The 27,292-nt window shown below is 35.2% G+C and overlaps 1 protein-coding gene across 6 annotated transcripts in view; it reads left to right on the forward strand.

Annotated features, from left to right (window-relative positions):
* Positions 1–21,590, forward strand: part of LOC141378611 (uncharacterized) — a 167,170-nt gene extending 145,580 nt beyond the window's left edge. For all 6 annotated transcript variants that reach the window (XM_073928641.1, XM_073928643.1, XM_073928646.1 and 3 more), the window contains 5 exons: positions 4,349–4,518; positions 6,590–6,758; positions 7,483–7,546; positions 7,847–7,946; positions 20,052–21,590. In XM_073928641.1, coding sequence (XP_073784742.1) covers positions 4,349–4,518; positions 6,590–6,758; positions 7,483–7,546; positions 7,847–7,946; positions 20,052–20,090 — 542 coding nt within the window. In that variant the 3' untranslated portion in view covers positions 20,091–21,590. The remainder of the gene's footprint in view (positions 1–4,348; positions 4,519–6,589; positions 6,759–7,482; positions 7,547–7,846; positions 7,947–20,051) is intronic.
* The last annotated feature ends 5,702 nt before the right edge of the window (positions 21,591–27,292 follow it).

Raw genomic sequence — 27,292 nt, forward strand, 5'->3', positions numbered from 1 at the left:
CAGTGATGTTGATCCTGGACCATCAAGATTAAAATTCACTGATGTTGATCCTGGACTATCAAGAATAAAATTGAGGGATGTTGATCCTGGACCATCAAGATTAAAATTCACTGAAACCGATCCTCGACCATCATGAATAAAATTCAGGATGTTGATCCAGGACCATCAAGATTAAAATTCAGTGATGTTGATCCTGGACCATCAAGATTAAAGATCAGTGATGTTGATCCTGGACCATCAAGATAAAAGTTCACTGATGTTGATCCTGGACCATCAAGAATAAAATTCAGTGATGTTGATCCTGGACCATCAAGATTAAAGTTCAGTGATGTTGATCCTGGACCATCAAAATTTAAATTCAGTGATGTTGATCCTGGACCATCAAGATAAAAATTCACTGATGTTGATCCTGGACAATCAAATTTCATAATCAGTGATGTTGATCCTGGACCATCAAGATAAAAATTCACTAATGTTGATCCTGGAACATCAAAATTAAAATATACAGATGTTGATCCTGGACCATCAAGATTAAAATTCAGGGATGTTGATCCAGGACTATCAAGATTAAAATTCCGTGATGTTGATCCTGGACCATTCAGATTAAAAATCATTGATGTTGATCCAGGACCATCCAAATTAAGATATACAGATATTGATCCTGGACCATCAAGATTAAAATTCAGTGATGTTGATCCTGGACCATCAAGATTAAAATTCAGTGATGTTGATCCTGGACCATCAAGATTAAAATTCAGTGATGTTGATCCTGGACCATCAAGATTAAAATTCACTGATGTTGATCCTGGACCATCAAGATTAAAATTCACTAAAACCGATCCTCGACCATCACGAATAAAATTCAGGGATGTTGATCCATTACCATCAAGATTAAAATTCAGTGATGTTGATCCTGGACCATCAAGATTAAAATTCAGTGATGTTGATCCTGGACCATCAAGATAAAAGTTCAGTGATGTTGATCCTGCACCATCAAGATTAAAATTCAGGGATGTTGATCCTGGACCATCAAGATAAAAGTTCACTGATGTTGATCCTGGACCATCAAGATTAAAATTCAGTGATGTTGATCCTGGACCATCAAGATTAAAATTCAGGGATGTTGATCCAGGACCATCAAAATTAAAATTCACTGATGTTGATCCAGGACCATCAAAATAATGTTCACTGATGTTGATCCTGGACCATCAAGATTAAAATTCAGTGATGTTGATCCTGGACCATCAAGATTAAAATTCACTGATGTTGATCCTGGACTATCAAGAATAAAATTCAGTGATGTTGATCCAGGACCATCAAGATTAAAATTCAGTGATGTTGATCTTGGACCATCAAGAGTAAAGTTCACTGATTTTGATCCTGGACCATCAAGATAAAAAATCAGTGATGTTGATCCAGGACCATCATGATTCAAATTTAGTGATGTTGATCGTGGACCATCAAGGTTAAAATTTACTGATGTTGATCCTGGACCATCAAGTTTTAAATTCATTATTGTTGATTCTGCACTACCAAATTTCAAATTCGTTATTGTTGATTCTGCACCATCAAGATTCAAATTAACTGATGTTGATCCTGGAACATTAAAATTTAAAATTTAGTGATGTTGATCCTGGACAATCAAGAGTAAAATTCCTTCATGTTAATCCAGAACCATCAAAATTAAAATATACAGATGTTGATCCTGGACCATCAAGATTAAAATTCACTGATGTTGATCCTGGACCATCAAGATTCTAATTTACAGATGTTGATCCTGGACAATCAAGTCTCAAATTCAGTTATGTTGATCCTGGACCATCAAGATTCAGATTCTTTGATGTTGATCCTGAACAATCAAAATTAAAATATACAGATATTGATTCTGGACCATCAAGTTTCATAATCAGTGATGTTTTTCCTGGACAATCAAGATAAAAATTCACTGATGTTGATCCTGGACCATCAAGAATAAAATTCATTGATGTTGATCCTGGACCATCAAGATTCAAATTCACTGATGTTGGTCCTGGACCATCAAGATTAAAATTTACTGATGTTGATACTGGACCATAAAGATTCTAATGTACAGATGTTGATCCTGGACCATCAAGATTCAATATCACTGATGTTGATATTGGATCATCAAGATAAAAAATTACTGATGTTGATCCTGGACAATCAAGACTCAAATTCACTGATGTTGATCCTGGACCATCAAAATTAAAATATACAGATGTTGATCCTGGACTATCAAGATTAAAATTCAGGGATGTTGATCCTGTACCATCAAAATTCTAATTTACAGATGTTGATCCTGGAATATCAAAATTCAAATTCACTGAATAATTAACATTAATTGACATTATTTCACTGATTAATTAACAATAATTAGGGAGTCATTTAAAATGTAACTGAAAATATTTAACCAGCAGTGAGCTCGACAGCCATAAAGAGACAGTTAATTTAACACTACATATGTTTATATCGTATAACTGTTCTCTGTACCATCTTAATAACGTACATGTTAAAACAACAAAATACTGACTTACCTGGAGCATCGCAGAGTTGCCCTTGAAAATAAAACTTCTCGGCTAAATGTAGACTACTGTCTTCTTCAGAGTTCACAGTTCAAAACTAAATGGATATAAAAGTAAGATTAATAAAATCGCACAAAAAAGATTTAAGTAAGATCATTGGCATCGTTTAAGCTTTATCTTTGACGTTACCAAACTGTGATGAAATCGATCAAATGACATGGTCACAAAGTGACTCATATTCAATGTTTTAACAAACAAAACGCATCAAAGTACACCACATGTCGTAATATTAGCTCATTTACTCACATAAATAGATAAAATGATGTTTTAAGACGTTAAACAAGAGAGCTTACCTATACGCACGAGGGAGCAGAAAATGGCGACGACGAATCTCCAACAAGTTCTCTGCAAAGGGTAGATTGTGGGGCGGAGCTTAACAAAGCAAAGTTAACGACGTAGAATACAACTCTGTTAATTTTCACCAACACAAGGGGGTGTCTTTCACTGTTTCTTGTAAAATTAACTCATGATGAGTAAATGCAGATTAGCACAGCTTATTTAACACAGCGGATTTTACTGTGCAGAACTGTTTCTGTGGCCTTCCATTTTCTTACTATATTTCTTTCTGACTGTGGAGATAGAGTCTTTTAACCTCTTTGACAGCTTTATGTATCCTTTTCATAATTCATGTTGGTGACTTATTCTGGTTTTTAGGTCATTAGGAAGTTCTTTTGAGGTTCCCATGTTGCTACTTTTAGGGTTACAATAAGGAGAAACACAACTATCTTAAATATCTTTTTTAATGATCGCTTGCATCTGTGTTAGGATAGTTAAGGTTCACAGAGTCACACAAATAAATTTTGTGTTTTAATCAATTAGAGTTAAGTTACTACAGGTATTGACATCCACACAAAAGACAAGGTGTCCAAACTTTTGCACAGCCTACTATTCAGTTTCAATTTAATTTCACACATCGCAATACTTCTACATGACTAATTTCTGTCTAAAAACATGACATTATCTATATTTCTCTACAATCTAAATGGCATATTGCTGCAATCGTCTGTTATAAAGAAAGACCACATTACTACACATTCACAAAGGGGTGCCCAAACTTTTGAGTAAAACTTCAGGTCACATTGTCAAAGTTTTGTCAGCAAAGAAAGGACTATTCTTTATTATCAGTACTGTAGTCATATATGAGAAACACCCCACTTTCATAAATTTGACTGCATCGTGCCATTATTTGTATTTTTATTTATTTGTTACAATTTGTTTTTAATGGGTTGTGGGTGTTTTAAATAGGACACGTGTTCTCAATCCACTATTGATGTGGCATTCAAATGTGGCACAAATGTATGTTCTCAATCCACTATTGATGTGGCATTCATATGTGGCAGAAATGTATGCGTTTGAACACATTTTTAAACATACTGTAAATCTGAGCAATGGTAATGCTGATTCTTGCTCATACCACTATTAATACACCAAAGCTTAACAAAATTGATTCAGCCAGGTCCTCATTAGAAAAAAAAACTGCCACATTATTTCTCTCATAATTTTCAAATGCACTTGACGGTATGTCACATTACTGAAGCTGAATGTGGTGCCGTCAGTGCTTTTTCACAACGTTTTAAAATAGTGAAATGTGTACAGACCATATACAGCCGTGTAATACTGACCTGCATGTCTTATACTATTAATCAGTGTTAGAATGTGTTCTCATTGATGTGTAAGTGTGTTTATAGTAAGTGTTTGTAAAGGTGTGCTGTAAGGTATTAAGGAAACATCATTGTTTATCTGTACAGGAGTCCCTCAGGTGTGTCGAAGGGTCCCCCATGAGGTCAGAACTGTTTCCCTCTCTGCTGAGAAAGTAAGAAGACTTATTGAGTGGCCAGCTTCTCCTCATTCAACTAATTGTACCTGTGGGTCCAGAACTGGTCAGCAGAACACTAAACCCCAGTCGCTTAGCTTGAAGGTATGGATTTACTGAGGGAAGTATGACTTGCATCAGATTTTTCCTAAGGGATTGCTTAGAAGGAAAGCATACATTATTCTCAAATCTGACTAATTTTTTTTTTTTTAAGTCAGACTAGTCTACACTTATATGTGGTTTAAAATCCAATTCAGTTAATTTGTTTTTTGCTAATGTTGTTTTGTTCAGATAAGATTTCACATCTCATTTGATTACTATAGAAATTATATGGTACAAAGTAAGTGTAACAGAGGTTTCATTATTTTTTACTTTAGCATGAGTGCTGTTTGTGTGTTTTTTAGTTTTTTTTTTTGCAGAAAATAACGATTGTCATCAGTTTCTGACATAATTTACAGAAGACACAATGTATTTCAGTTGAACAATAGTTTATAAAACCAAAAAGTCAAAATTAAGCAAGAATTTATAATTCAACAAGAATATATTTTTATATCTGTTATATTTCACACCTTTTATGTTCAAACTAAACATTAGGCACTTCACTTGCTTTTATGCCGAGTTCAGACTGCATGATTTTAGATAGGTTATGAGAAATTGCAGACAAATGCCTGAAATTACTGGCAAAATAGTGCTTGTTAACAAGAGTACATAGGTCGCTGACACCCTTGAGATATTTGGCATGCTAAATATCTGGAGCTGTTGGCAATTCAAATTCATGCTGTGTGAAAAGTGTTCTGATTGAAAATAACATTGGCAATTACCTGCAGCCAATGATAGAACAGCATTCACTAGTGTGGGTATCTGCAGGCCAGCGGGAGGTTGGAGGAGAAGTTAAAAGCACTCATTTTCTGTCTATTTGGACCCAATGAATGAAGGAAAATACTAGTGGTAATTTGGCAGGAGCACCCGTGTCAGCATCTGAGCAATACCACAACCGCATATTGCCAGTGATCCCAGTGATGGGTTGCAGCTGGAAGGGCATCCTCTAAGTAAAACATATGCTGGATAAGTTGGCAGTTCATTCCACTGTGGCGACTCTAGATTATTAAAGGGACTAAACCGAAAAGAAAATGAATGAATGAATAATAATAAAAGATACACTACCTGACCTTTCCATGTCACTTCTTGAATGTGTTTGGTTTTGAGACATAGTTTGTGGACCAAGACCACGTTGTGGGTGATTCTTCCTATTGTAAAGTTATGCAGTGTGAAACCCCCCATCACCGATCTATCCTGCAGTGGAAACACAGCACAGACAGAATGCTACTCCAGATAGTCATGCAGTGTGAAAACATCTTTGACATGACTACTTTGAAAATTGTGCAGTCTGAACTCACCATATATGCTTTCTAAATTATATATATTTTCAAAGCAGATGCTAAAGTGCATTGTCACTTCTTGTATGTTCATAAGCCTATATCTATATTTAAATTATGGATGCTATTAAAATGGTATACTATTTTGTAGTTTACAAATACTAAACATAAAAACTGTTGTTTTATATGCTACAACTGAATTTCAGTACTTTAATTTACAGCATAAAATGGATATTGTCACCTGCAGATTTCAGTTAAATGTTAGTACATTTTTAGTGTTTTTATAGATTAATGTTGAGTGTTAGGGTGTTTTTTACAACTGCCTTATTTAGTACGGTTGAATTGCACTAGAGTTCATTTTTCCTTTTGGTGCAGTTCGTTTGGGCAGGTGTGAATGTAGCAATCACACTCTAGTGCGCACTATAAGTGGACCAAAAAAGTGTACACTAGATTTCAAAAAACACTACATGGGTTTGTTTGTGGTGAGAACATGATATATATATATATATATATATATATATATATATATATATATATATATATATATATATATATATATATATATATATATATTTATATTTATATATATATATATATATATATATATATATATATATATATATATATATATATATATATATATACTACTCAAAATCAAATAAAATATTTGTCTCAAATCCTCAGTGAATCAAGTTTTACTGAAGTTTACTTTCTAACACCCAGTTGTGGTAAATCTTAAATAAACACTCCAGCATTTCTACCATGGAACAAACCTTGTGTTCATATCCAAATGTGTGTAGGAGGCCCTTGAGCTGTTTCGGCCAGATTTCATCTCTCGCTCTCAGAATCGGGTGCGACGCTTGGAACTGAGGGCCAGAGAGAGGCGGAGCTTACAAACTGTTGAATTTATCATGGGCGTTGAGACTGTTAATCGAACGCGGAACTGCACAAAGCCACACCCACTAAGTGGTAAGATGTGTCTGTTTTCATTAGCATCCAATGCACAGTTGAAGGAGCTGCAGTACAGATCCATTCTTGCAGCAATGCAGGCCATTCAATCAGGTATCCAGCAGGACCAGTACATTACTAACAATGCGTCAATGCAGCAAATGCTTGCAAAATGTGCCAACAGTGGATATAAATGTCATCATCTTCAAAGTTTTAGGGCAGGCACACTGCAGCAAGGCATATTGATGCCATCACAGAAAGACACACTGCAGTGTAATATTTGGTGCATTAGAACTTGGGAAAAATCAGAACTAATCTTGAATGGATAAGCTTATAAAGCAAACAGATTCAATCAAGATCTCAAAAGACCTCTGCATGTTTCATTGTGGCCCTGTTGAGAATGAACAATGAATCTTAAAAAGTACATCAAGTACATCCTGTTGCTTCTGCAGTTTACTGATGCCCCCTATTGGCTCCAGTGTGTTTCTACAAGTTACTGTAAAAATGTTTTGATTCTAAATCTATTGTATGTGCAATTGCAACAATAATTTAGTAAGCTTATAAGAGCATTAATTGAAAAATTTGATTCGCTATCAGTAAAGTCTCAGACTGACCATGATTTTCTTTGAAAATAAAAACAAAAACTGAGATTGAAGAATTAAAATGAACAGTTAAATATTATGCTCTCTAACGACCTTTCCATTTCACTTTCATCCTTTATTCTCCTGCTGAATGTGTTTTATAGATAACCTTTTCAAACCCAGGGACAGAGCCATTTCAGGCAAGGAGATGCAATGGAGATCCAGACGGTGAGTTTTTGCATACACACTCTTGCAATATCACACACATACACACACACACACATAGTGTTTATCAGCTCAAGAACACAATATGACCCCTTTCTGATAAGAAGTGTTTGCTTATCCTTCTGCTGTAATGACAGCCACCAGATTAGATGAAATATAGTGGATAAAAGTTTCTATTGACACACCTATATCAAGATATTTATTTGTGATGTTTGGCTAAAGTGATGGATTTCTTTCTTTTGCCATCAACAGAAGCTGTTTTCATGTCATTATGTGTCCATCATTCTCAGTCTGTGCTTGCAGGATTTACAACAAACTCCCTGAGGTGACCAAGAAGAAGGAGGAAGAAAAGAAGCGGCTGGTGACTGAAACCAACAGGCTGAGGGCAGAGGTCTTCAAAAAGGTAAACATTAGTGGGATAGTTCAACCCAAAACATAAAAAATAAAGAAAATTATATTTTAATTCACGCAGGGCTTTTTTTCTTCAGTGAAACTCTTTAAAAATCATGGTTTTTGATAGTTTATAAAATGCCAAGGCTCTGGGTTAATGGTGATAAAGTTGTAAATAATGTTACAGTTCTGCCACGGACTGGTCATCTTAGACCAGAATTTCATTTCAGCTTAAAATTGTCTTTGATGTTATGCTTAAGAAAAACATCAAATGCATATCGGATGCCCTGAGGGTGACAAAGGCCATGTCCACACGTACATGGGAATTTTAGGGAAATTTTCACTCAATCATTAAAAAGAAAACTCTACCCACATAGAAATGTAAAACCATGCTATTATGTGCTGTCAACAGCACCAACATGTGATGATATAACTTTAAGAATAAAGCTTTAGTGCCTGATCATAAACCTGCAAAAGGACATAGCAACAAATATTCTGATGTCGAAAAAAAGGCGAAATGACATACATGCTGACATCATGAGTCAAAAGCTTCTGCTTCAGACTGGAGTTTCAGAAAATCTTTACTCTTGCAGGAGTGTCCAAAAGTTTTAGTTGCTGTCAACTGACAGGGCATTTTAATCTGGACAAACAGCTACAAGAACACAGAAAAAGCTGCAGTTTTGAATATACAGGTATACGTGTTCTTGTTGACAGGGCCTAAATCAAAACAAATGTTTAATACTGTATCTTGGTGAACTAAACAGCAAAGAAAAAAGTATTGTAATACTAAGAAAATGCTTTTGTGTGTGTGTGTTCCAGATATTAAGAGTTAGTTGGTTAGTTTGTTTATTGCTTTTTTAGTTGATTAGAAAAATGAAAAAAATAAATAAATTAAATAGTGAAATAACCCAAGGTTTAGTTTTGCAATTTAGATGAATTTAGTTACTTTAAATCGTCTTTTCAATTGTATTATACCAAATACATTACTGCCATATAACAAGCAACTTTTACTCCTAAAGCATATTTTGTTTCATAAAAGTCAATTAGTGGTATCCTGTTGTGCAGAGAGCACGCCAGGTCGCTTATCATGGTTTCATTAAATAAGTGAGATTTGACATTGTGAGATGGTTTTGATATTATTTAAATTTGTCCAGTTAATACCACAGGGAGCGCGAGAGCAGAGGTTGCAGCTGTGAACTCTTATAAACTCCTGTGAGCTTGGTTAAGCTCTGTATAAAGCACAGCTGTTGATTAGAGAATGATTGTAGAAGCCATTGAAGGCCTAGATGTGAGAATGTACCTTGAAAAGCTGCTAGTGAAAAAACTTTTCACAGACATGCTTCTAAGAACAGTAAATAAAATAAGTACATTTTCAGGACATATGAATGCTGTCATGCACGTACTGTAAGTAGAATGTAATTTTAAAAATCAGGCTCAAAAGCTTGAAAAGGATAGGAATATATGTATTGTATAGCAGGACTCTTTTCACAAGAATGTTATGACACATTTAACAGTCATTTAACAGTTTTAAATATTTTAATTAAAAAAACGTTAGAAAAAAAAACTGGGATTTAAAAAAAAACATTTATATGCATTTATGAATGTATTATATCATCATTGCATCAAATTACAAAAAAACTGGTTATGGTTTGGACTGGTTATGTCTGGTGTTTCTTATGCAGCGTCTATGGAGCTGAGGGTAAATTTGACATTATTCTCTCCTTTGGTTGTAGTCATCAGTCTCACACTGTTTTTTTTTTTTTCCTTTTTCTGAAAGTCTTAAATAACACCATCGTAGCATTTGTCTTTTATTATTTCAGCAAACAGGACTGTAAAAAAATATTTGTGGTTCTTTCCCATTCACTGCACTCTAAGTTCTTAATGAATCTAGTTCTCTCTCAACTTCTCTGTCTAAGCTCTAGTTAACCCAACTATGAGGCCTTTCGCTACTGAGAAACCCAGAAGTGTGAAAAGGGATCCATATGTATCCACTGCAATTATTTTAAAAAATGTTTTGTTGTTGTTTTTAGTTAATTTAAGCCATTAGTTGAATAGGACTCTCAACATTGAATCTGTTTGTAATTTATAACATTGACTACCAAGTAACACTGAGTACCACAGTACGAAGTAGCACTGACCATGCCAACAAGCATCCTACTTTCCTGCTTTGAATTATTTTGACAATAAACAAGCATTTGCCTGGAATGTTCATAAGCTACTAAATATTTTGGGTTCATCCTTTATCTATTTAAAATGATTACACACTTTAAATTTTCTCCCCAGCATAATCAATAGCATGTGGATCAGCCAGAGCAGCAGTGTTAATGAACAATCAGTCACTGACTCTGTGACTTTGCCACACATTGGATCAGAAAGAACCATGTAGAGATTCCAACTCGGGTTGACACAAAAGCACACAATGACACAGCATGTCAGAGCGCTGCCCTTGAATCTCAGAATGAATTATAATCTTTTTAAGCTACTTAAATCTTTGCTCAGCTTTCTGTCTGCCATTTAGGACATTTTTGTCAAAATTTTTTACCTAAAAATACAATGGCTTCATACGGACAGCAGCTAAATTCTTTTGTTAACTGATATTTTAATGCTTAACCATGTTCTGTGGACACATAATTTAGTAAATCATGGACAACCCCATTTTACTACTAAAGTCCTGAAAAAGTCCGAAAAATTCTGAAAAATTCAGGAAGTGACAACTACATTTCCAAAAATTCCATGTGGTATCCACAGGCTGTGCTAAATTTTTTTTTAAATATATTTGTTTCTTTCTTGCATAAGAAATCTGTTTTAAGAAATCACAGGGAGTGATGTGCATTTTGATAGCAGATGTTATGTGAAGAATGGGTGTGTTTAATCAAAAGAGAACTGGAACAGGTGTGTGCGAGGTGCATGACAGGTTTTGTAGTCCATATAGGTGTAGTTCGAATGAAAGTGAATGTCCTATAGCTATCTATGAGGGTTAGATCGCTGGTGATTGTTACAGTAGTGCACCAAGTACACTCAATAGCATTGCCAGGTCTTTAAAAAATACAAAACAAACAACAAAAATAAAAAAGGAACTAACCAATAATAAACATTAACTCAATTTATCTTGGGAATGTCACTTGCCACAAAAACAAATGATTTACACCTGCTTATTTGATTAATTCTGTATCATTTAAGCACAAAGACAATGTGTTAATAAGTGTTACTCACAGCAAGTGGAGTTGGCAACACAACATAAGCTCTCTGTGAATCAGCCCTCCAGTTCAGAAATAAAACACAATGCCTCTGTGTATGATGTTTAATAGCGCTTAAAATTGTTAACCAAATTAAAGTTTGGTGACAGATTTCAAGGTTTTTGGGGAGAGGGGAAGTTATATTTATGTTAAAACCAATTTATTTGAATCAGGACTTTGATCCTGCCATAGGTTCACCTCATAACATGGCACATAAAAGGAATTTGTATTCTATCTGACTTGTTCCAGAATGACTCTGTAATGTCCTTCCAACAATTACAAAAACAATTTGATCTCCTAAACATTACTTTGGATATCTGCAAATTCGGTACTATGTTATGTCAAAACAAAAACAAATACCAGATACATAAGCACTTAATAGTTTGGAAAGTTTTCAACAAATGCTGTCCATTAAATTTCTAGATTTTATTATTTTCTATACTAATATATCTGAACTGATCAACTCAGTGGCCTATAAGTGGGAGGAAGACCTGTGTAATGTGTATATAGATGATGACTGGCAAAAGAAAAATTGTTAACCAAAATGACTCTCTAATAACTGTAATTTCGCTTTAGCCAAAAAAAAAAAAAAAGCAGATACCAAAATGTACAAGATGCATGAACGATGCATTACATGCCAGTGAATCATGAAGTAAATCAGGGAATTCACTTTTAAATGTAAATTTTCTTGTTTCATCTAGAACTTGTAGAAGTCCATCTATTAGCCCAATGATAAAACAGCATGGTTGAAGGTTAAGTATGCCTTTTCTAGCGCTTCTGAAAAGAATTTTGCTATTTATTAGAATTTATATTTGTTATTCAGCTCTGGATTTAATCTGACTCCTATTTTCAAGTGATCATTAAATTTAGAGTGTGATTTGACACATTCATCAAAAGTGTATAAATTTGAATATTTGATTATTTCAGAGACACTATACTTTCAGTTATTCTTTCATTGGGGACCAATTGTCGTTTTGAGTCCATGCGTGGCCAATTTCACATGCTTTCCTCATTTGGGCTTACCAGCTTGATTCGTAGTCTGAGGTTTGCAGGCGACTGGTTCCTTTTAAGTTGGCTACCTATACTGCTTGCTCTGTGACAGAAAAGGTAGTCTACCCAGTCTTTTACCATGCAACTTACCAAATCAAAAGTGGTCAGAAAGCTAAAGGCCTATAAATAAATGCTACTTGCTTCTTTATTTGTGATTCTCTAGTTTGATCCTCACTGGCCGTAACACACCAAAGGTCGACAAAAGTGTCCACACAATTTACTGGTAATAATGATTTCAGTCGAATTCAAAATAAATCAAATATAACATTTTATTGATCAGGTAAAATTGTATTATGCTAATTATATAAAACAATCAGAATGCCAATTCAGAGATGATACTGTAAATATACTACATCCATTACTCAAAAAGTTAGAGATGCATACCTGACTAGAGAAGTACAGTACAATGCAGCATAGAAGTCTCAAAGACTCCCATGCTGCAACGGGGTGTCTTGGCTACAAGATCCCAATTATATTTTTGCACATTTCTCTTAAATACTCAACTCAGAACAAAGAACCATAAATTAAAGATAATAAAAGCTTCACTGAGACCTCTGTCAGGTCATATGTTAACCTAAAAACGAATCACTACCTGGAGTAAAAAGTTCATAACTGACGGACAATTTCACACTGTGGGACAGATTTTTTCCAAACTCAGACAATAATTATCATAATACAAGTGACCGCTGCAAAATTGACATTTAAAATGATACCAAAACAAGCAAGTTAAAGTTGTAGATTCACAAGATACAGCATATGAAGTGGATGAAGATTCAGTGTGGGATGTCAGTGACCTGATCTCTGAGTGAAGAAGTGAAGGGGGTGGCAGAGAGGGGAAGTTGAAGAACTTGCTTTCTTGCAAATCTACAGCTCAGACTACAAAGTTTATTATTCTGTTGCATGACAATTCCTATGGTGTTGTCTCAGTTCTCAGGGTCTGATATTATGGAGAGATTTAGCCATCCTTACACATTTCCCAGTGCGCATGTGGACCACGTTGTTGTCCTCTTTTAAGATTTTATTAATAATTTAAAATAGTTTTTTTTTTGGAAGTTTGTTCATGGCTCATAGTGGGTCTTGTTGAAAACCATTAATCTCAGTTGTGGACCAGGAAGGACTTAACCATTAAGCAAGGTAAGCAGTCGCTTAGGGTACCAAAGAAATTAGGGGGCCCGGACCAATGCCAAGAAACCTATATTAATTATATAGCTCCTTTATAAATTTTCTATTATTCATTCATTCATTCATTTTCTTTTCAGCTTAGTCCCTTTATTATTCCAGGGTAGAATTCAATATGACAGTATTTGATTTATGTTGAAAAACAAAATGTGAAAGCACATTCAAACAGAGTCATCTGTAGACTTGAAAACAACTATTCTAAATGCCCGTTGGAAATTGGTTAAGGAAATGCGGAGTGAATTGGCCTTCCGGACTGGCCTACAAATTGACTTCATGACCAAACAGCTCTTTTACTTTGTGCTGATGCTGTAAGAGCGAACTCTCTGAAGTGATCCTCCAGACTGACCTCTAATGACCCCCGCAAGGACAAACACACCTGAGGCTTTGGTCTCCTAATGCGATCTGTCACAACTGTCAGCCCAAGTGTACTAGCGGAGAGGAAACTTGCGCTGCTCTGTGAAAACCTTCCCTCTGGATAGAAACAGCAGGTGCTGCTTGTTGCCAGACTGTCTGATCTCACCTTGCTGAACTTTTACCTCCAAACTGAAGTATCAAGTCATATAGAAAGGCTCATGAGGCGGATTCGTGCTGAGAGTCTCAACAGTGCTTCTCGGAAATGATCATACATATTGCGACCTGACCGTTAGATTTAACCTGCTCAAAGGAATACTTTTCCTGAAAATGAAAACTCTGTCATCACTTTTCATCCTTGCTCTTCAATATGAAGGCAAACAGTGATCAACGAGAAGTTCCATGAATAATCAATCGTAGAGCGTTCTTATAAAATTTTTTCTTATATATTTCATTAAATTTTCTAACCTTTAAGAAAACAAAGAACTGTTCACCGAAAGACTTTGGGAAGGAAGCCTAAATAATTCCACTGTACACTATAAAAAATTATTTGTTTACTTAATATAGTAATGTAATCTTGTTGCCTTGACTCGGTTAAGTTGTACTGTCTTAGAGTTAGATAACTGGCCCAACTACTTACTTAAAGTTAACTGGACTTGCCAAGTTTTGTTTAAATACACTAACTTACATTTTCAAGTTCACTGAACTTAATCTAGCAGATTTTCTCAATTAGAAACAGAACAGACAATGAAATATATTACACATTTTATTAAAGACCTTTACTCCCAATTTAGCAATAACACATAATGAACTTACAATATAAGTAAGTCAGTTTTTCTCTGGGGATGTGCCGCAACCTTTAGAATAAGAAAATGGCATTCTTGTGCATTTTTGTTAATATTTTTTTCTTAAATATTAGTCTACTGTAAACAGATGAAAAAATAAATGTTTATTAAAATCTCACCTGTTGTAAGTCATTCTGGCCCCTGGGAATGTGCTGCAACCTTTAGAATGAGAAATAAAATTTAGGTAAATTATTGTAATTATTTGTTCTTAAATAATTGACCACTGGTTGAAAAATATCCCATGTGCCAGAATTCTTCTGGTGTTTAACTAGCAGTTGGCAAGCTGACTGAATGGTGATAGTCCTGCTGGATTGGAAGTTTTGGTCGCAACTTAAAGGATGCTGGTTTAGCATGTTTTTCGAGATATACTGTATCAAGCTGCAGACCTGCATAACCACACACCTTTCAGGCACACACACAATCTTGCACACACAATCTTGGCAAACCATATGGTGAATGACAGATCAGTCTTTTCAGTTTTTTTGTTTAACTACGACTAACTGCTAAGGAGCATTATCTCCACCTACTGAATTCCACTAATTGTCGCAGATGGAAGTGGGTATGGAGGGGTAATGCAAACGGTAATTGAGTAGCCTATCTGATATTGTCTTTGTCAGATAAAAATGACTGATCATCAACTGTATGATGACTGATAGAAAACTGTTCAGTCTATTAATCATATTGAATGGCGATCGTAAACAATGTTCCCCATTAGCCCGTCTTGATTGCCATATTTGTAAAATAGTCTACGGTATTGTTTAAAATGCTATTTATTGACAATATATATAAATACATGGATGATGATGTCTGAGAATACATTAATAACATTAACATCCATCGTAACCATATGGTTTCCCTAGTTCATGTGTGCTGGGTTGTATGTGCTTGAAACGTGTGTGGTTCTGCGGACCTGCAGTCATATTATTGAAGTTTTTCATGAGTTGACACACACACTCTATTACAGAGTAGTTAAGACAGTGAAAAATTCATGTTGAAAAAACTAAAATGCAGAATCATTTTTAGTGTGTACACTGTTATTTACCAACAGGAACTTGCAATATTCGAAGCTTGGTGTCTAGAGGGCAAAATTTGCCTGGCAGCACGTAGGTCCTGCATTTTAAAGTTCTATAAGGTTGCAAAATGTGACATTAAATTGAACAAATCAGAGTACTTACTCAATATTTGAAGTCAACAAATTCCATATCTAGACTTTTCCTGGCTACTGGATTGATCAGCACCACGTGCTACAAAATGGTGATGCATTCTGATATAACCTATGCTTTGTTGTTATATGAACACGTTATTTTAAGTTTTCTATTTTCCTTCAAGTTAAGGTTGTTACAGGTCATACTGAGGCACTGCAAGTTAATTGGACATGTTTTGACTTTTTCACCTGACTAAAACTCAGAATCAATTTTTACAGTGTAGTATTTTTGTTATTTTTAAGATATTTTGCAAGCTATTTTTATTTTATTTATATTAAGTTATTTTTAATAAATCATGAAGTAGAACATAAGTAATAATTAGACCATAATAAGATCAGAATTTATTAAAGATCATAAGTAGTGGACAATACTTGTGCAGCATACTTCAGTAATCATACTTTAGCCAAAAATACATTTAAATCATTATATACTGATAAATTTGACATGCACCCTAGTCCTAAAATTCTTAACAATGTTTATTTCACAAATTGCCCTAAATTTTCACAAATTTTCATGCTGTATAAACATGTAACAGTTTATATAGCAAGCACAGAAATTTTGTCCAATTTGCGAATTAAACTTTTTTTAAGCTCAGAAGAATTACATTTTTTGGCACTTTTTTTAATAATTATGAATAATACCAAAGTTACTGTATAACCCAAAAGATCTAAATAATGCACACAAGTTAAGTGCCACTTTTATCATTATTACTTAATCTTTATAGAAGCTTGAATGCTCTAATTGTTCCTTGACCTAGTTTTTATTTACAAGTAATAGCTTAAGAAAGACCCAGTCCTTTAATACTTTGTGTTTTATATAGGAAACAATTTGACAGTGAGAGAACAAAAGCATAATTCTCTCCAGCAAGTTAATTCTGAATTCAAAATAGTAATTGCACTGTCCCTGTCTTCCAGCAGAGGTCAGTGCAGTTATTCAAATCAATCAAAGTCTTTTGAACTACTGTTTGACACCAAGGGCCCATATTTATCATGGATCTGAGAAATACTCATTAGAGCAGTGGAGAGAATTGACGAGTATTTATTTATTTATTTTTTTATTTGGCAGGGACAGTGTACATTTATTAGCATTTCTGCAAATGAACCAGAATTAGCCAGAAGGCTATTTTTCATCCGTTGTCCCTGGACAGATTTAAAATTGTCAACCTAAAAAAACAAAACAAAAATTATACAATCAATCAATCATAGTTAAGAAGCACTAAAATAGACATAGTTATGTAGATCTTAAAAAAAAAATAGGTGTAAAAATTAAACTATAAACAGCAACATTATGTAATAGAGATAAAGTAGTTAAAACACATTTAAACAACAAATCATTAAGATGGCAGGCACAAGTGATAACATGCTGGGTAGGTTCACGCTAATAGCTATGATGACACGTCTGACGCTCTATAAACCAGATTAATAGATTTAATATATTGAAAGAGGCACACAAATTATTGGCACAGAGCTGCAGTTAGAAGTTACTTTTGCAGCTCAGTTGTAATTTAAGTAAAGAGTAGGAGTAAATCCTAAATGTCAGTCTTAGAGGTCTTAGATTCTGGATAGATCACAACCTACTGTAGGCATGGATCAATAAATTGAGTAGATTATTTAAGACTATTTTCAGAATAATTCATATTAAAAATGTGAATTTAGAACAGGAGTTTACATTCAGTATACATTTGAGAATAAATTATTTAAGATATTATGATATAAACATGACATTAAAAGGTGGCAACTAAAATAAATATGATTTACTGGCACAAGGTTGTACTTGTGTCCTGCCTCCAGCACACCACCTGAGAGAGAATTTATTTGTGGTCACAAACTGGAAAAAAGACACATAAAAAAATCCTTTTAACAAGGGAAGCAACAAACGCCTATCACTTTTTTTTGCAAAGTAGAAATTGATGCCGCTCACATAAATCTTTCAGGACATCCCTATACAGTTAATAAGGTCACTAAAAAAATCTTTCCCATGCAGAACACTATAGCACCATCAAGAGACCTCTTAAGCTGTCTTAAATAACTGGGAGATTATGAGTGATCCTTAGCTTTAAGAAATGTGATAAGAAACCTAATAATAACATATAACTATATATAGATGATATACTTTTGTACTTAATTTGTAAGTAGAAGTACATTTCATGAATTCTCAGCCCTTAAGTCTTGAGAAGCTTGATAAATACAGGCCCTTATTAATTTCATTCAGCAGTGATTTATTCATGCATTCCTTTTGCTCTTTTCAATGACGGTCACAACCCTGATACTTATGATACAGGGAAGCATTGTGTTAACAGTAATTGCCCTGATTTTGAGGTTTAGTTTGTTGAGTTCCACAACACAGCTTTCGTTGCTTTTTTGGCAATGAAAAAAAAATCCCTGTTTTAGTAATGATAGTTAAGGACATTAATAATGTTGATAAATTAAAGGGATAGTTCACCAAAAAATTAAAATAACCTCATTAATTCTCCCTTATGTGATTTTAAATCTTTATGATTTATGAACACAAAAGGAGATATATTAAATAATGCTGGTTGCTGGGATCCATCAAATACCATAGTAAGAAAAAAGGTCCCACTTTAAAATATGCAGCCTTTACTACTATGTACTTGCATCAAAAAAATAAATACAATGTACCTAAAGTATGTCAATAGTGTATTAAAGAACACTTTTTGGTGTCTTCGAAATGGGATACGAGTAGGGTTAGTGATAGTTCTGGTGCTATGGGTAGGTTTGGGTTAAAATGTAATTACAGAAATTAATTACAGATGTAAATACATGCATGAATTTAGTCAATCATAAGTACTTGCAAAAGTTTCAGTATAAGTACATGTTAGTTAGTATAAAGTGTATATGAAAATATATATATATATACTATGGAAGTCAGAGAAGTACTTCAGAGAACAAGGGGTAATGTGCATCCATAACCACAATGTTACTTTTTTTAGTCAGTCACCCTGAGTTATGTCAGAATGACAGATTGGGGAAATCTATGTAAAGTGCCACAGCAGATGAATCTGTTACGCGTTTGGGGCGATGAATGCAAAGCGGGTCGTGTGAGTGCACAAGCAGCACCAAAGCTTAACCATTCAACGTCCCCTGGGCCTTATTGCCAGAATATGGGATCATTTAGAATTTAGAGGTGTCGCAATCAATTTTTAACTAAAAGAGGCTATGGATTTTAATAATACAACAGTACTGTTGGGAAAGTGTTTCAGACACTGCCGAGGCCACTCGCTACACCAATGGGGAGACTCACTATGTGCATATTGATTATATAGTCCTATCCAGGGGGAGCAGTACATATGAGTAAGATGGTATAGGGATTGCGCTGGTTTGCTATGGAGGGCAATACTGTTGGTGTACTGTAAATTAATGCCATATTGGTTGGTTCATTAATGTAAAGTAACAGTTGGCTTGGCTAATAATTGTCTTAAAAAAAATTATTAGCCCCCTTTAAATGTTTTTCCTTTTTTAATATTTCTCAAATGATGCTTAAAAAAGCAGGGAAATTTTCACAGTATGATTTTTTTTTCTAGAGAAAGTCTTATTTGTTTTATTTCAGCTAGAATAAAAGCAGTTTTAAATGTATTATGAACCATTTTCAAAATTATTTGCCCTTTTAAACTTAATTTTTGTTCCGACTGTTTACAGAACAAAACATCGTTAAACAACAACTTGCCTAATTACCCTAACCTGCCTGGTTAACCTTATTGACCTAGTTAGGCTTTTAAATGTCACTTTAAGCTGTATAGAAGTGTCTTGAAAAATATCTAGCCAAATATTATTTACTGTCATCATGGCAAAGATCAAATAAATCAGTTATTAGAAATGAGTTATTAAAACTATTATTTTTAGAAATGTGTTGAAAAAATCTGCTCTCTATTCAATGGAAATTGGGAAAAAAATAAATGGGGTCTAATAATTTAGGGGGGCTAATAATTCTGACTTCAACTGTATATGTATGTATAACTATTTCTAATCTAAACCTGAGGACCAGAGAGCAGCATTAAACATACAAGAGAGCCAACCAGAAAATAGAATTAATAAACAGGAAACAGCATGATAGAGCACAGATAGCAGGTTATCATTGCTCCTGGGGGACATCACCACCCAGGGGGACAGGCGGGGAGAATACACAGTCACTTCCCCCTCATTTCTCTAACACTTGAGTGTACATGTGCTCTATAGATGAGGCTATTCGAATGGTTACAAATCTGCTAAAAGTTTCCTCTCCTGTTTCTCCACAGAAACTTCTGGATCAGATTCTTCAAAGACATGGTGACTAAGGGAAGTGCCTGTTCACAAGATTCATATCCCCGTGCTCTCCTTGCCTGAGGCGAAGAACTGAAGACGAGCAAGACCTTTGCAGCTCCCTCCTGAGAGCAGAGCTTGGCTTTCTGATGCATTGTTCTAAATATAAAACACCTTGTACTGGACCTGCATTGGGTGAATAGACATGATGTATGGAAGCATGTGTGTGTCCATACTGTGTGGTATGTTTGATAGTACAGTATAAAGCCACTTTCTGTAGTGTAAGACTCTAAACCAGGGGTTCGTTTAGGAAAACAACAATGTATCCTCCGGTTTAATTAACAGAGTATGATGTATTGTTGGATAAATTAACTAATGGCTGCTTGATCAGTATGTACAGATGAAGTCAGAATCCCCCCCCCCCCCCCCCCCTTATCTTTGCCATGATGAGAGTAAATAATATTTGACTAGATATTTTTCAAGACACTTCCATACAGCCTAAAGTGACATTTAAAGGCTTAACTATGTTATTTAGGGTAACTATGCAGGTTAGGGTAATTAGGCAAGTTATTGTAAAACAATGGTTTGTTCTGTAGACAATCGGGAAAAAATATAGCTTAAAGGGGCTAATAATTTGACCTTAAAACTGCTTTTAAAAATTAACAACGGCTTTTATTGTAGCTGAAGTAAAACAAATAAGACTTTTTCCAGAAGAAAAAAATATTATTTATTTATTATATTCCTTGCTCTGTTAAACATCATTTGGGAAATATTGCGAAGTAATTAACATGGTATATGCCTATAGAATGTAATGCTGTCTCTATGGTGGTACACTGGGAAGGAGAACAGAGGCCATTTTGTGATTGGCTAAGAGCTGGCTCACGTGACCAACTTAGCATTATGCTTTATCCAATGACAAGTAATTCAGTCCCTCTCATCTTATTGTAATATATTCTCTGACATAACGTCTTCGCTATTTGCTCGTATTTTGTTATATTAAAGTGTTATTTCACCACAAATACAAATTCTGTCATCGTTTACTCATGCTCTGGTTCTTTCTTTGTTCTGCTGAACACAAAGTAGGGTATTTGGAAGAATGTCAGTAACAAACTGATTCTTTAGTGAATGGGTTTCTTTGTTCTTTAGGAAACTAAGACACTTTCTGAAACAACCAGAGCATTTGTAAACATGACAGATTTTTTTTTTCCTCAGGTTTTCCTCCATTGCTCTGTTGTAGTTGATGATGCACTAGAGCATGTACTGGTCGAACAAAAACTGCTCTGTAATTCTCCTAACAAACAAAATATGTTGAATGATAATTTGTATGGGGCGACATGGTGGCTCAGTGGTTAGCACTGTCATCTCACAGAAAGAAGGTTGCTGGTTTAAGTCCCAGCTGGGTCAGTTGGCATTTCTGTGTGGAATTTGCTTGTTCTCCATGTATTGGTGTGGGTTTACTCTGGGTGTTCTGGTTTCCCTCACAGTCCAACGACATGCGCTATTGGTGAATTGAATAAACTATACTGTCTGCAGTTTATGTTTGTGAATGAGTGGTCATTTTGCTTTGTAAGACCTCAATATCATCACAGGTGTTCTTTTAAGACCTCGGTATCATCACAGGTGTTCTTTTAAGACCTCAATATCATCACAGGTGTTCTTTCGTGTTACCTGTATATGTTTGTGCTTCACAAAGGGATGGTAAGGACAGCAGTTTTTAACTAAAATCTTTAATATTTCTATTAAATAAATAAATCACGGATGTCTTGGATTAACAGCATTTATTAATTTTTGGGTGAACTGTCCCTGTAACAGTGTTCATTGAGTAACATCCACTACCATGTTGTCTTTAAATGCATTAAATCTGTGAAACATGAATTTTTCATTGATTATGTCAGGTTTTGCCTGAATGATCTGCCTTCCATCATTGTTTTGAAGAAGTTGTGCATTCTGAGCACTCTTTGTGTTATAAAACTGGCACTCGCACAAACAACTGTGTCTGTTTTCAGAATTGCAACTCTTAGAGAGTCATAGTCATCACTTACTCTAATCATCACCAGTAATTGTTTTGTCTTTATGCATGTTTGATATACAGTTACTGAGTATAAAGTTTATTTTTCAATGTGTGTTCTGTATTGTGACTTTTTGAGAGGCCTTGTCGTCAGAGCCCTTACTTTAAAAACACCATCAGTTATTGTCTTTAGTCTCTATGCATGTTTGATCAAAATTGCCATACTTTACTTAAAATTATCGAAATATTTTTCTCCTGTGAAAAAGGATTGACCTTATCATAAGGATGTTTAAGCACGGTTAAAGGGATTTAGCACCAGTAGATAACCACAAAGCCCATTGTGAATATTTATGAAGTAAAGCTTGTACTAACAGCAATTTTAGTCTTAAAGGTCATCAACGATTGTCTTATTTGGAGTGGAAGAGCAGCATTGTCATTTGTGAAATGCAGTTTAATGGAACATAAGTCTGGTAACTCACTGATTAGGTGACAGATTAGATGCCATAATGATAAAACAGAGACAAGTAAATTAAGTGTATGAAACAGTATATGATTTGAAAATGTCCTTGTGTCTCTTAAGGCTCCATCTTGGTCCTTGTTCCCCCCTGTGCTGCCCATTTTATACAATAGTTTTTTTTTTTTGCTTCAGATGTTTGTTCTAATATGACCATTTCTGCCTTGCAATGTGGGCTTCACAGGATAGAGATCAGTGAAGGGAGCATTTATGTTTTATTCAAATGTCACATCTAGTGTATAATATGTGAAAATACACTCTAAAAAACATTGAGTTATTTATTTAACCCAATGGTTGAGTTAAAAATATTGGGTGCTTTGTTGGGTTATTTTTAACCTTTATTGGATTATTTAATAGTATTATTTAGTAATATTCACTAGTTGGGTTAAATATTTGGTGATTTGTTAGGTTATTTTTTTAACATTAATTGGGTTATTTATTTAATAACTCAACCAGTTGGGTTAAAAAAATTTTTATTTTATTTTTATTTTTTATATTATTTTTATTAATTTTACATTTGTAGCAACTGCGTGATGCTATCAAGTCAGTATAAACCAAAGTCTCTGAGGAATATTTCCAGTACCTTGTTGAATCTATGCCATGAAGGATTAAGACTTTTGAAAGCAAAAGGTGTTCCAACCTGGTACTATGTGTACCTAATAAAGTGGCCAGTGAGTGCTTATCGTATTTATATTGCATTAATATAGTAACACTCCATGATTCTCTCTAAAAATTGCTGCATGCAGTGCCATTGTAGAAATCTGTGAATGAAATAAAGGTTTCTTGTGTTTCAGTGGAGTGCAATGAAGAAGAGGGGGGTAGAGAGCAATGCACACTGTGTAGGGACCTGTCAGTCGAAACACAGTTCATCCATGAAGCTCTTCTGATGAGCTGCTTATCTGAATCAGGTATGTTAAATAAGAGAGACCTGAGAAATATGCAGAGCAGTGGAGCATGAGGACCGGGATTGAGAAACACTGTTCTAAGGTCAGTATGCTACCTGCTGGAAACCTAGAGATAATTATGAGAGAGTGCCTTGCATAAAGAAAAGGAAAGGTAAATGACCGTATTAAAAAAAAATGAACATTTTCTTGCAAATGAACATAAAAAATATGTGGAACCACATAAGATATACAGTTTATGAATTTCTGCAGGAATTTTATGTGTTTAAGTATGTAATTTTTTTTATATAACAAAATCATTCAAATGAATTGATTCACTCATGTGAACACAGTTGAGTGCAAGACTTGTTGCTTTTGTAATATTGTCTTTGTAAAGTTTCTCTGATGGATCTACAGTAAATACTGCCTCTCTTGATCCCCTGGATACTATTTGGCTTCAGTTACTACATCAGTCTAAAGGCCATCAAAAATGACAAATTCGGTAAGCAAAGACTGAGTCAACGCTTGAACTAAAATAACAGCCTTTGAAAGATCAAATAATGACTGCAATATATCCAAAAGCATTCTTGCTTCTCCAAAGATTTCACTTAGTGTAATGTGACGAGTCTCTGTTCTTCCTGCTTTGGCCGGCCATTAGGTGGGACTACTCATCTGAAGAATTCTAAACACCTGTTCTCTCCCCTATAAAGCACAGACAATGTTGACATTTGGTCGTCGCTTGCTCCTGGTTATTTTGTTTGTGTTTTGATTGTTTTTAGCTTTATAGTTTTGGTTAACAGTTGATTTTGGTTAGTCTAAGTTTGAGCATTTGATTATTTCTGTTTTAAAATTATTTTATGTTTAAATAAATAATTTTTTAATCGGCACCAAACAACCTTATTATGTCCTCCTTTAATTTGTCATGGCTTTTCAACCGAGTCGTGACCGTAACAAGAGGAAGATTCATTTTCTTTTCAGCTTAGTCCTTTTATTAATCAGGGGTCGCCATAGCGGAATGAACGGCCAACTTATCCAGCATATGTTTTATGCAGCGGATGCCCTTCCTAGCAGCAACCCATCACTGGGAAACACCCATACACTCTCATTCACACACATACACTATGGACAATTTAGCTTACCCAGTTCACCTATAGAGCATGTCTTTGGACTTGGGGAAACCGGAGTGCTTGGGTGAAACCCTTGCGAACACGGGGAGAACATGCAAACTCTAAACAGAAACGCCAACTGACCCAGCCGAGGCTCAAACCAGCGACCTTCTTTCTGTGAAGTGACAGCGCTACCTATGTTACCACCACGCCCCCCACAAGAGAAAGATACATAATGAATTTCCAGTCTAACTGCAAGCAGAGCATTGTGTTCTACAGTTGCAAAACTCTTAATGGTGTGCAATCTGTAATTGTAAGATATTATGCAGAGAAAAATAACAACATGCCTGCCAAATATCCTTTAACCTCTGAAGTTTTTTAGAAGCACCTTCAAACATTTCTCTGCACAGCAAGTCAGTTGTATGCACATAAAACCCTGACATGAACACATAAAGCCTTTCCTGCAGTGAGAAAAAAAATCTGTCAGCCTCAGGGATTCCCTTGACTGTGGCAACAAGCAGCAAATTTAAACAGCATGCACTGCGCTGAATGCAAAAGACATGCTTTACCACATCTTAAGTTCGTGCCTGTACACCTGTATACCTGCTACTCATAACATATCCATCATCATAAGCTTTCTTTGTATTCTAAACCATGGATTTCAAGCAATTGAAGCAAAACTTTTCAGTGAGCGCCGCTGCATCTACAGGACCCGCTGATTCAAAAAAGAAGGATACTTTGGTGGATACCCCCACAATATTAATACCTCATACCAAGAAAGTTCGGTTTTTTAAGTTATTTTGTTTCATCTGCCAAAATGCTAAAGACTTCACACTTATTCTGGATCTATCTTTTGATCTATCCATTTCTGAATGGCTTAGCTGGTGTGTTTTGCATTTTAAATTGTCAGAATGCTGTATTTTATTTTCGGTTTGGTTTCATTACAGTATGTGTGCTCTCTTCCCAGTTTCTCCCCAGTGTTTATTGTTTTGATTTAATCCGGTGTGTCTTGTTAGACCAATGTTCCTTTCCTTTTAAATATATTAACATTGACTAATAACTTATTGTAAAGTGTTACCAGCTTTTGAAATTAAAAATATAACCGAGGGCCAAGTACAAAAGAGATCGTTTGAGGAGCAAGCAGGAGCTGCAACAATGAGTAAATGACACTTTAAGATTTAACACCCGCAATGTTCCAGAATCTCCCCATTGCTTTAGTAGACCGACTTTACGATTAGGCTTCTCCTCAGTCACCATCACCCCCTGGAGTTTGTATCCTAAAACGGATTGTACAGGTTACTCACGCTCAACATTTTGCCTTCTAAACATGCCTGACCGCACACACCTTTGATGAGACTCCAGTGTCTCCTAGATGTGGTGCGGTCGATGTGACTGTGACCGAGTGCAGCGAACAACATTGCGCTATTAAAGACCAGAAAAATTCTCAAATTTTACCATGCACCTGCAACAGCTACACAGAGTATGAGGAGCAAACAGACTTTTCATCAGCCTTTTTCGCTCCTTCCACTTCAGCTGTCCAGATCCATTCTGCACATTGACAAATCCCTCTCAATCCCTCTTGGACAGACTATGTATAGATTCACTCACCCTTTCCCTCAGAAAACCATCTTTTAGTCAGACTCTAGAGAAACCCAGGGCAATGTTTCAGCCTGAAAGGTCCTACAGCAACTGGGACATGGCAAACGCTGGCATTGATGGAACAGAAAGGCTATCCCAGCACCTGAAGGATGGTGGTGGTGCCTTTAGGAGTAATGCTGGCTCTGGCTCCGACATGCTGCGTTCCACTTTAACATCATTGCCATTCAGAACAAGGTGCCACTCATCTGAATGGAAAGGCTAATGATGTCTTAGGGCCTCCGCAGAGCAATCTAAGAGCCAGGCAGGTATTCAGCAAGCCATCAGGTACCTATATCACCTCCCTGCTCCTCAGCAGTCATGCAAATATCTATCCTCTCCCTCTCTCTCGCTCTTTCGCCGTTTTTCTTATTTATTCTGTAGCAATGCTACAGCTTTACTTTCAGACACACCACATGAAATCTTAGCCTGTGCGGTTTCATTTAAACATCTCCTAATCTGTTGCACACCTTCTAAATTGGTGGCTCATGAATTAATGAACAGCCTCCCCTTAAGCTTTTGCAAATTTAAAGCATCACAACATTTACATTTACAGTATAGAAAGGAAAATTGTGATTTGCTAAAGATTTCATTTAGATATTGGTATATATATGTATTATAAAATTATGGTTTCTGCATGTTTCATTGTAGCCCTGTTGAGAATGAACAATGAATCTTAAAATGTACATCAAGTACATCCTGTTGCTCCTGCTGTTTACTGATGCCCCCTATTGGCTCCAGTTTGTTTCTACAAGTTACTGTAAAACGTTTCTAATTCAAAATCTACTGTATATGCAACTGCAGTATTTCATTAATAAGCTATAAATTAATTAATTTCAAAATATGATTTTGCAATCTGTAAAGCCTCAGACTGACCATGGCAATATTTAAAAAGAAACTAAATAAAATTAAATACAACCTTACCATTTACATTTTCATCCTTTACTCTCTTGCAGAATGTGTTTTATAGATAACCTTTTTAAACCCAGGGACAGAGCCATTTAAGGCAAGAAGATGCAATGAAGAACCAGACAGTGAATTTTTTTTTTTTTTTTTTTTTTTTTTTTTTTTTTTTTTTTTTACATGCACACAC

The sequence above is a fragment of the Danio rerio genome, chromosome 17 (assembly GCF_049306965.1).
Source record: "Danio rerio strain Tuebingen ecotype United States chromosome 17, GRCz12tu, whole genome shotgun sequence".
Taxonomy (NCBI): domain Eukaryota; kingdom Metazoa; phylum Chordata; class Actinopteri; order Cypriniformes; family Danionidae; genus Danio; species Danio rerio.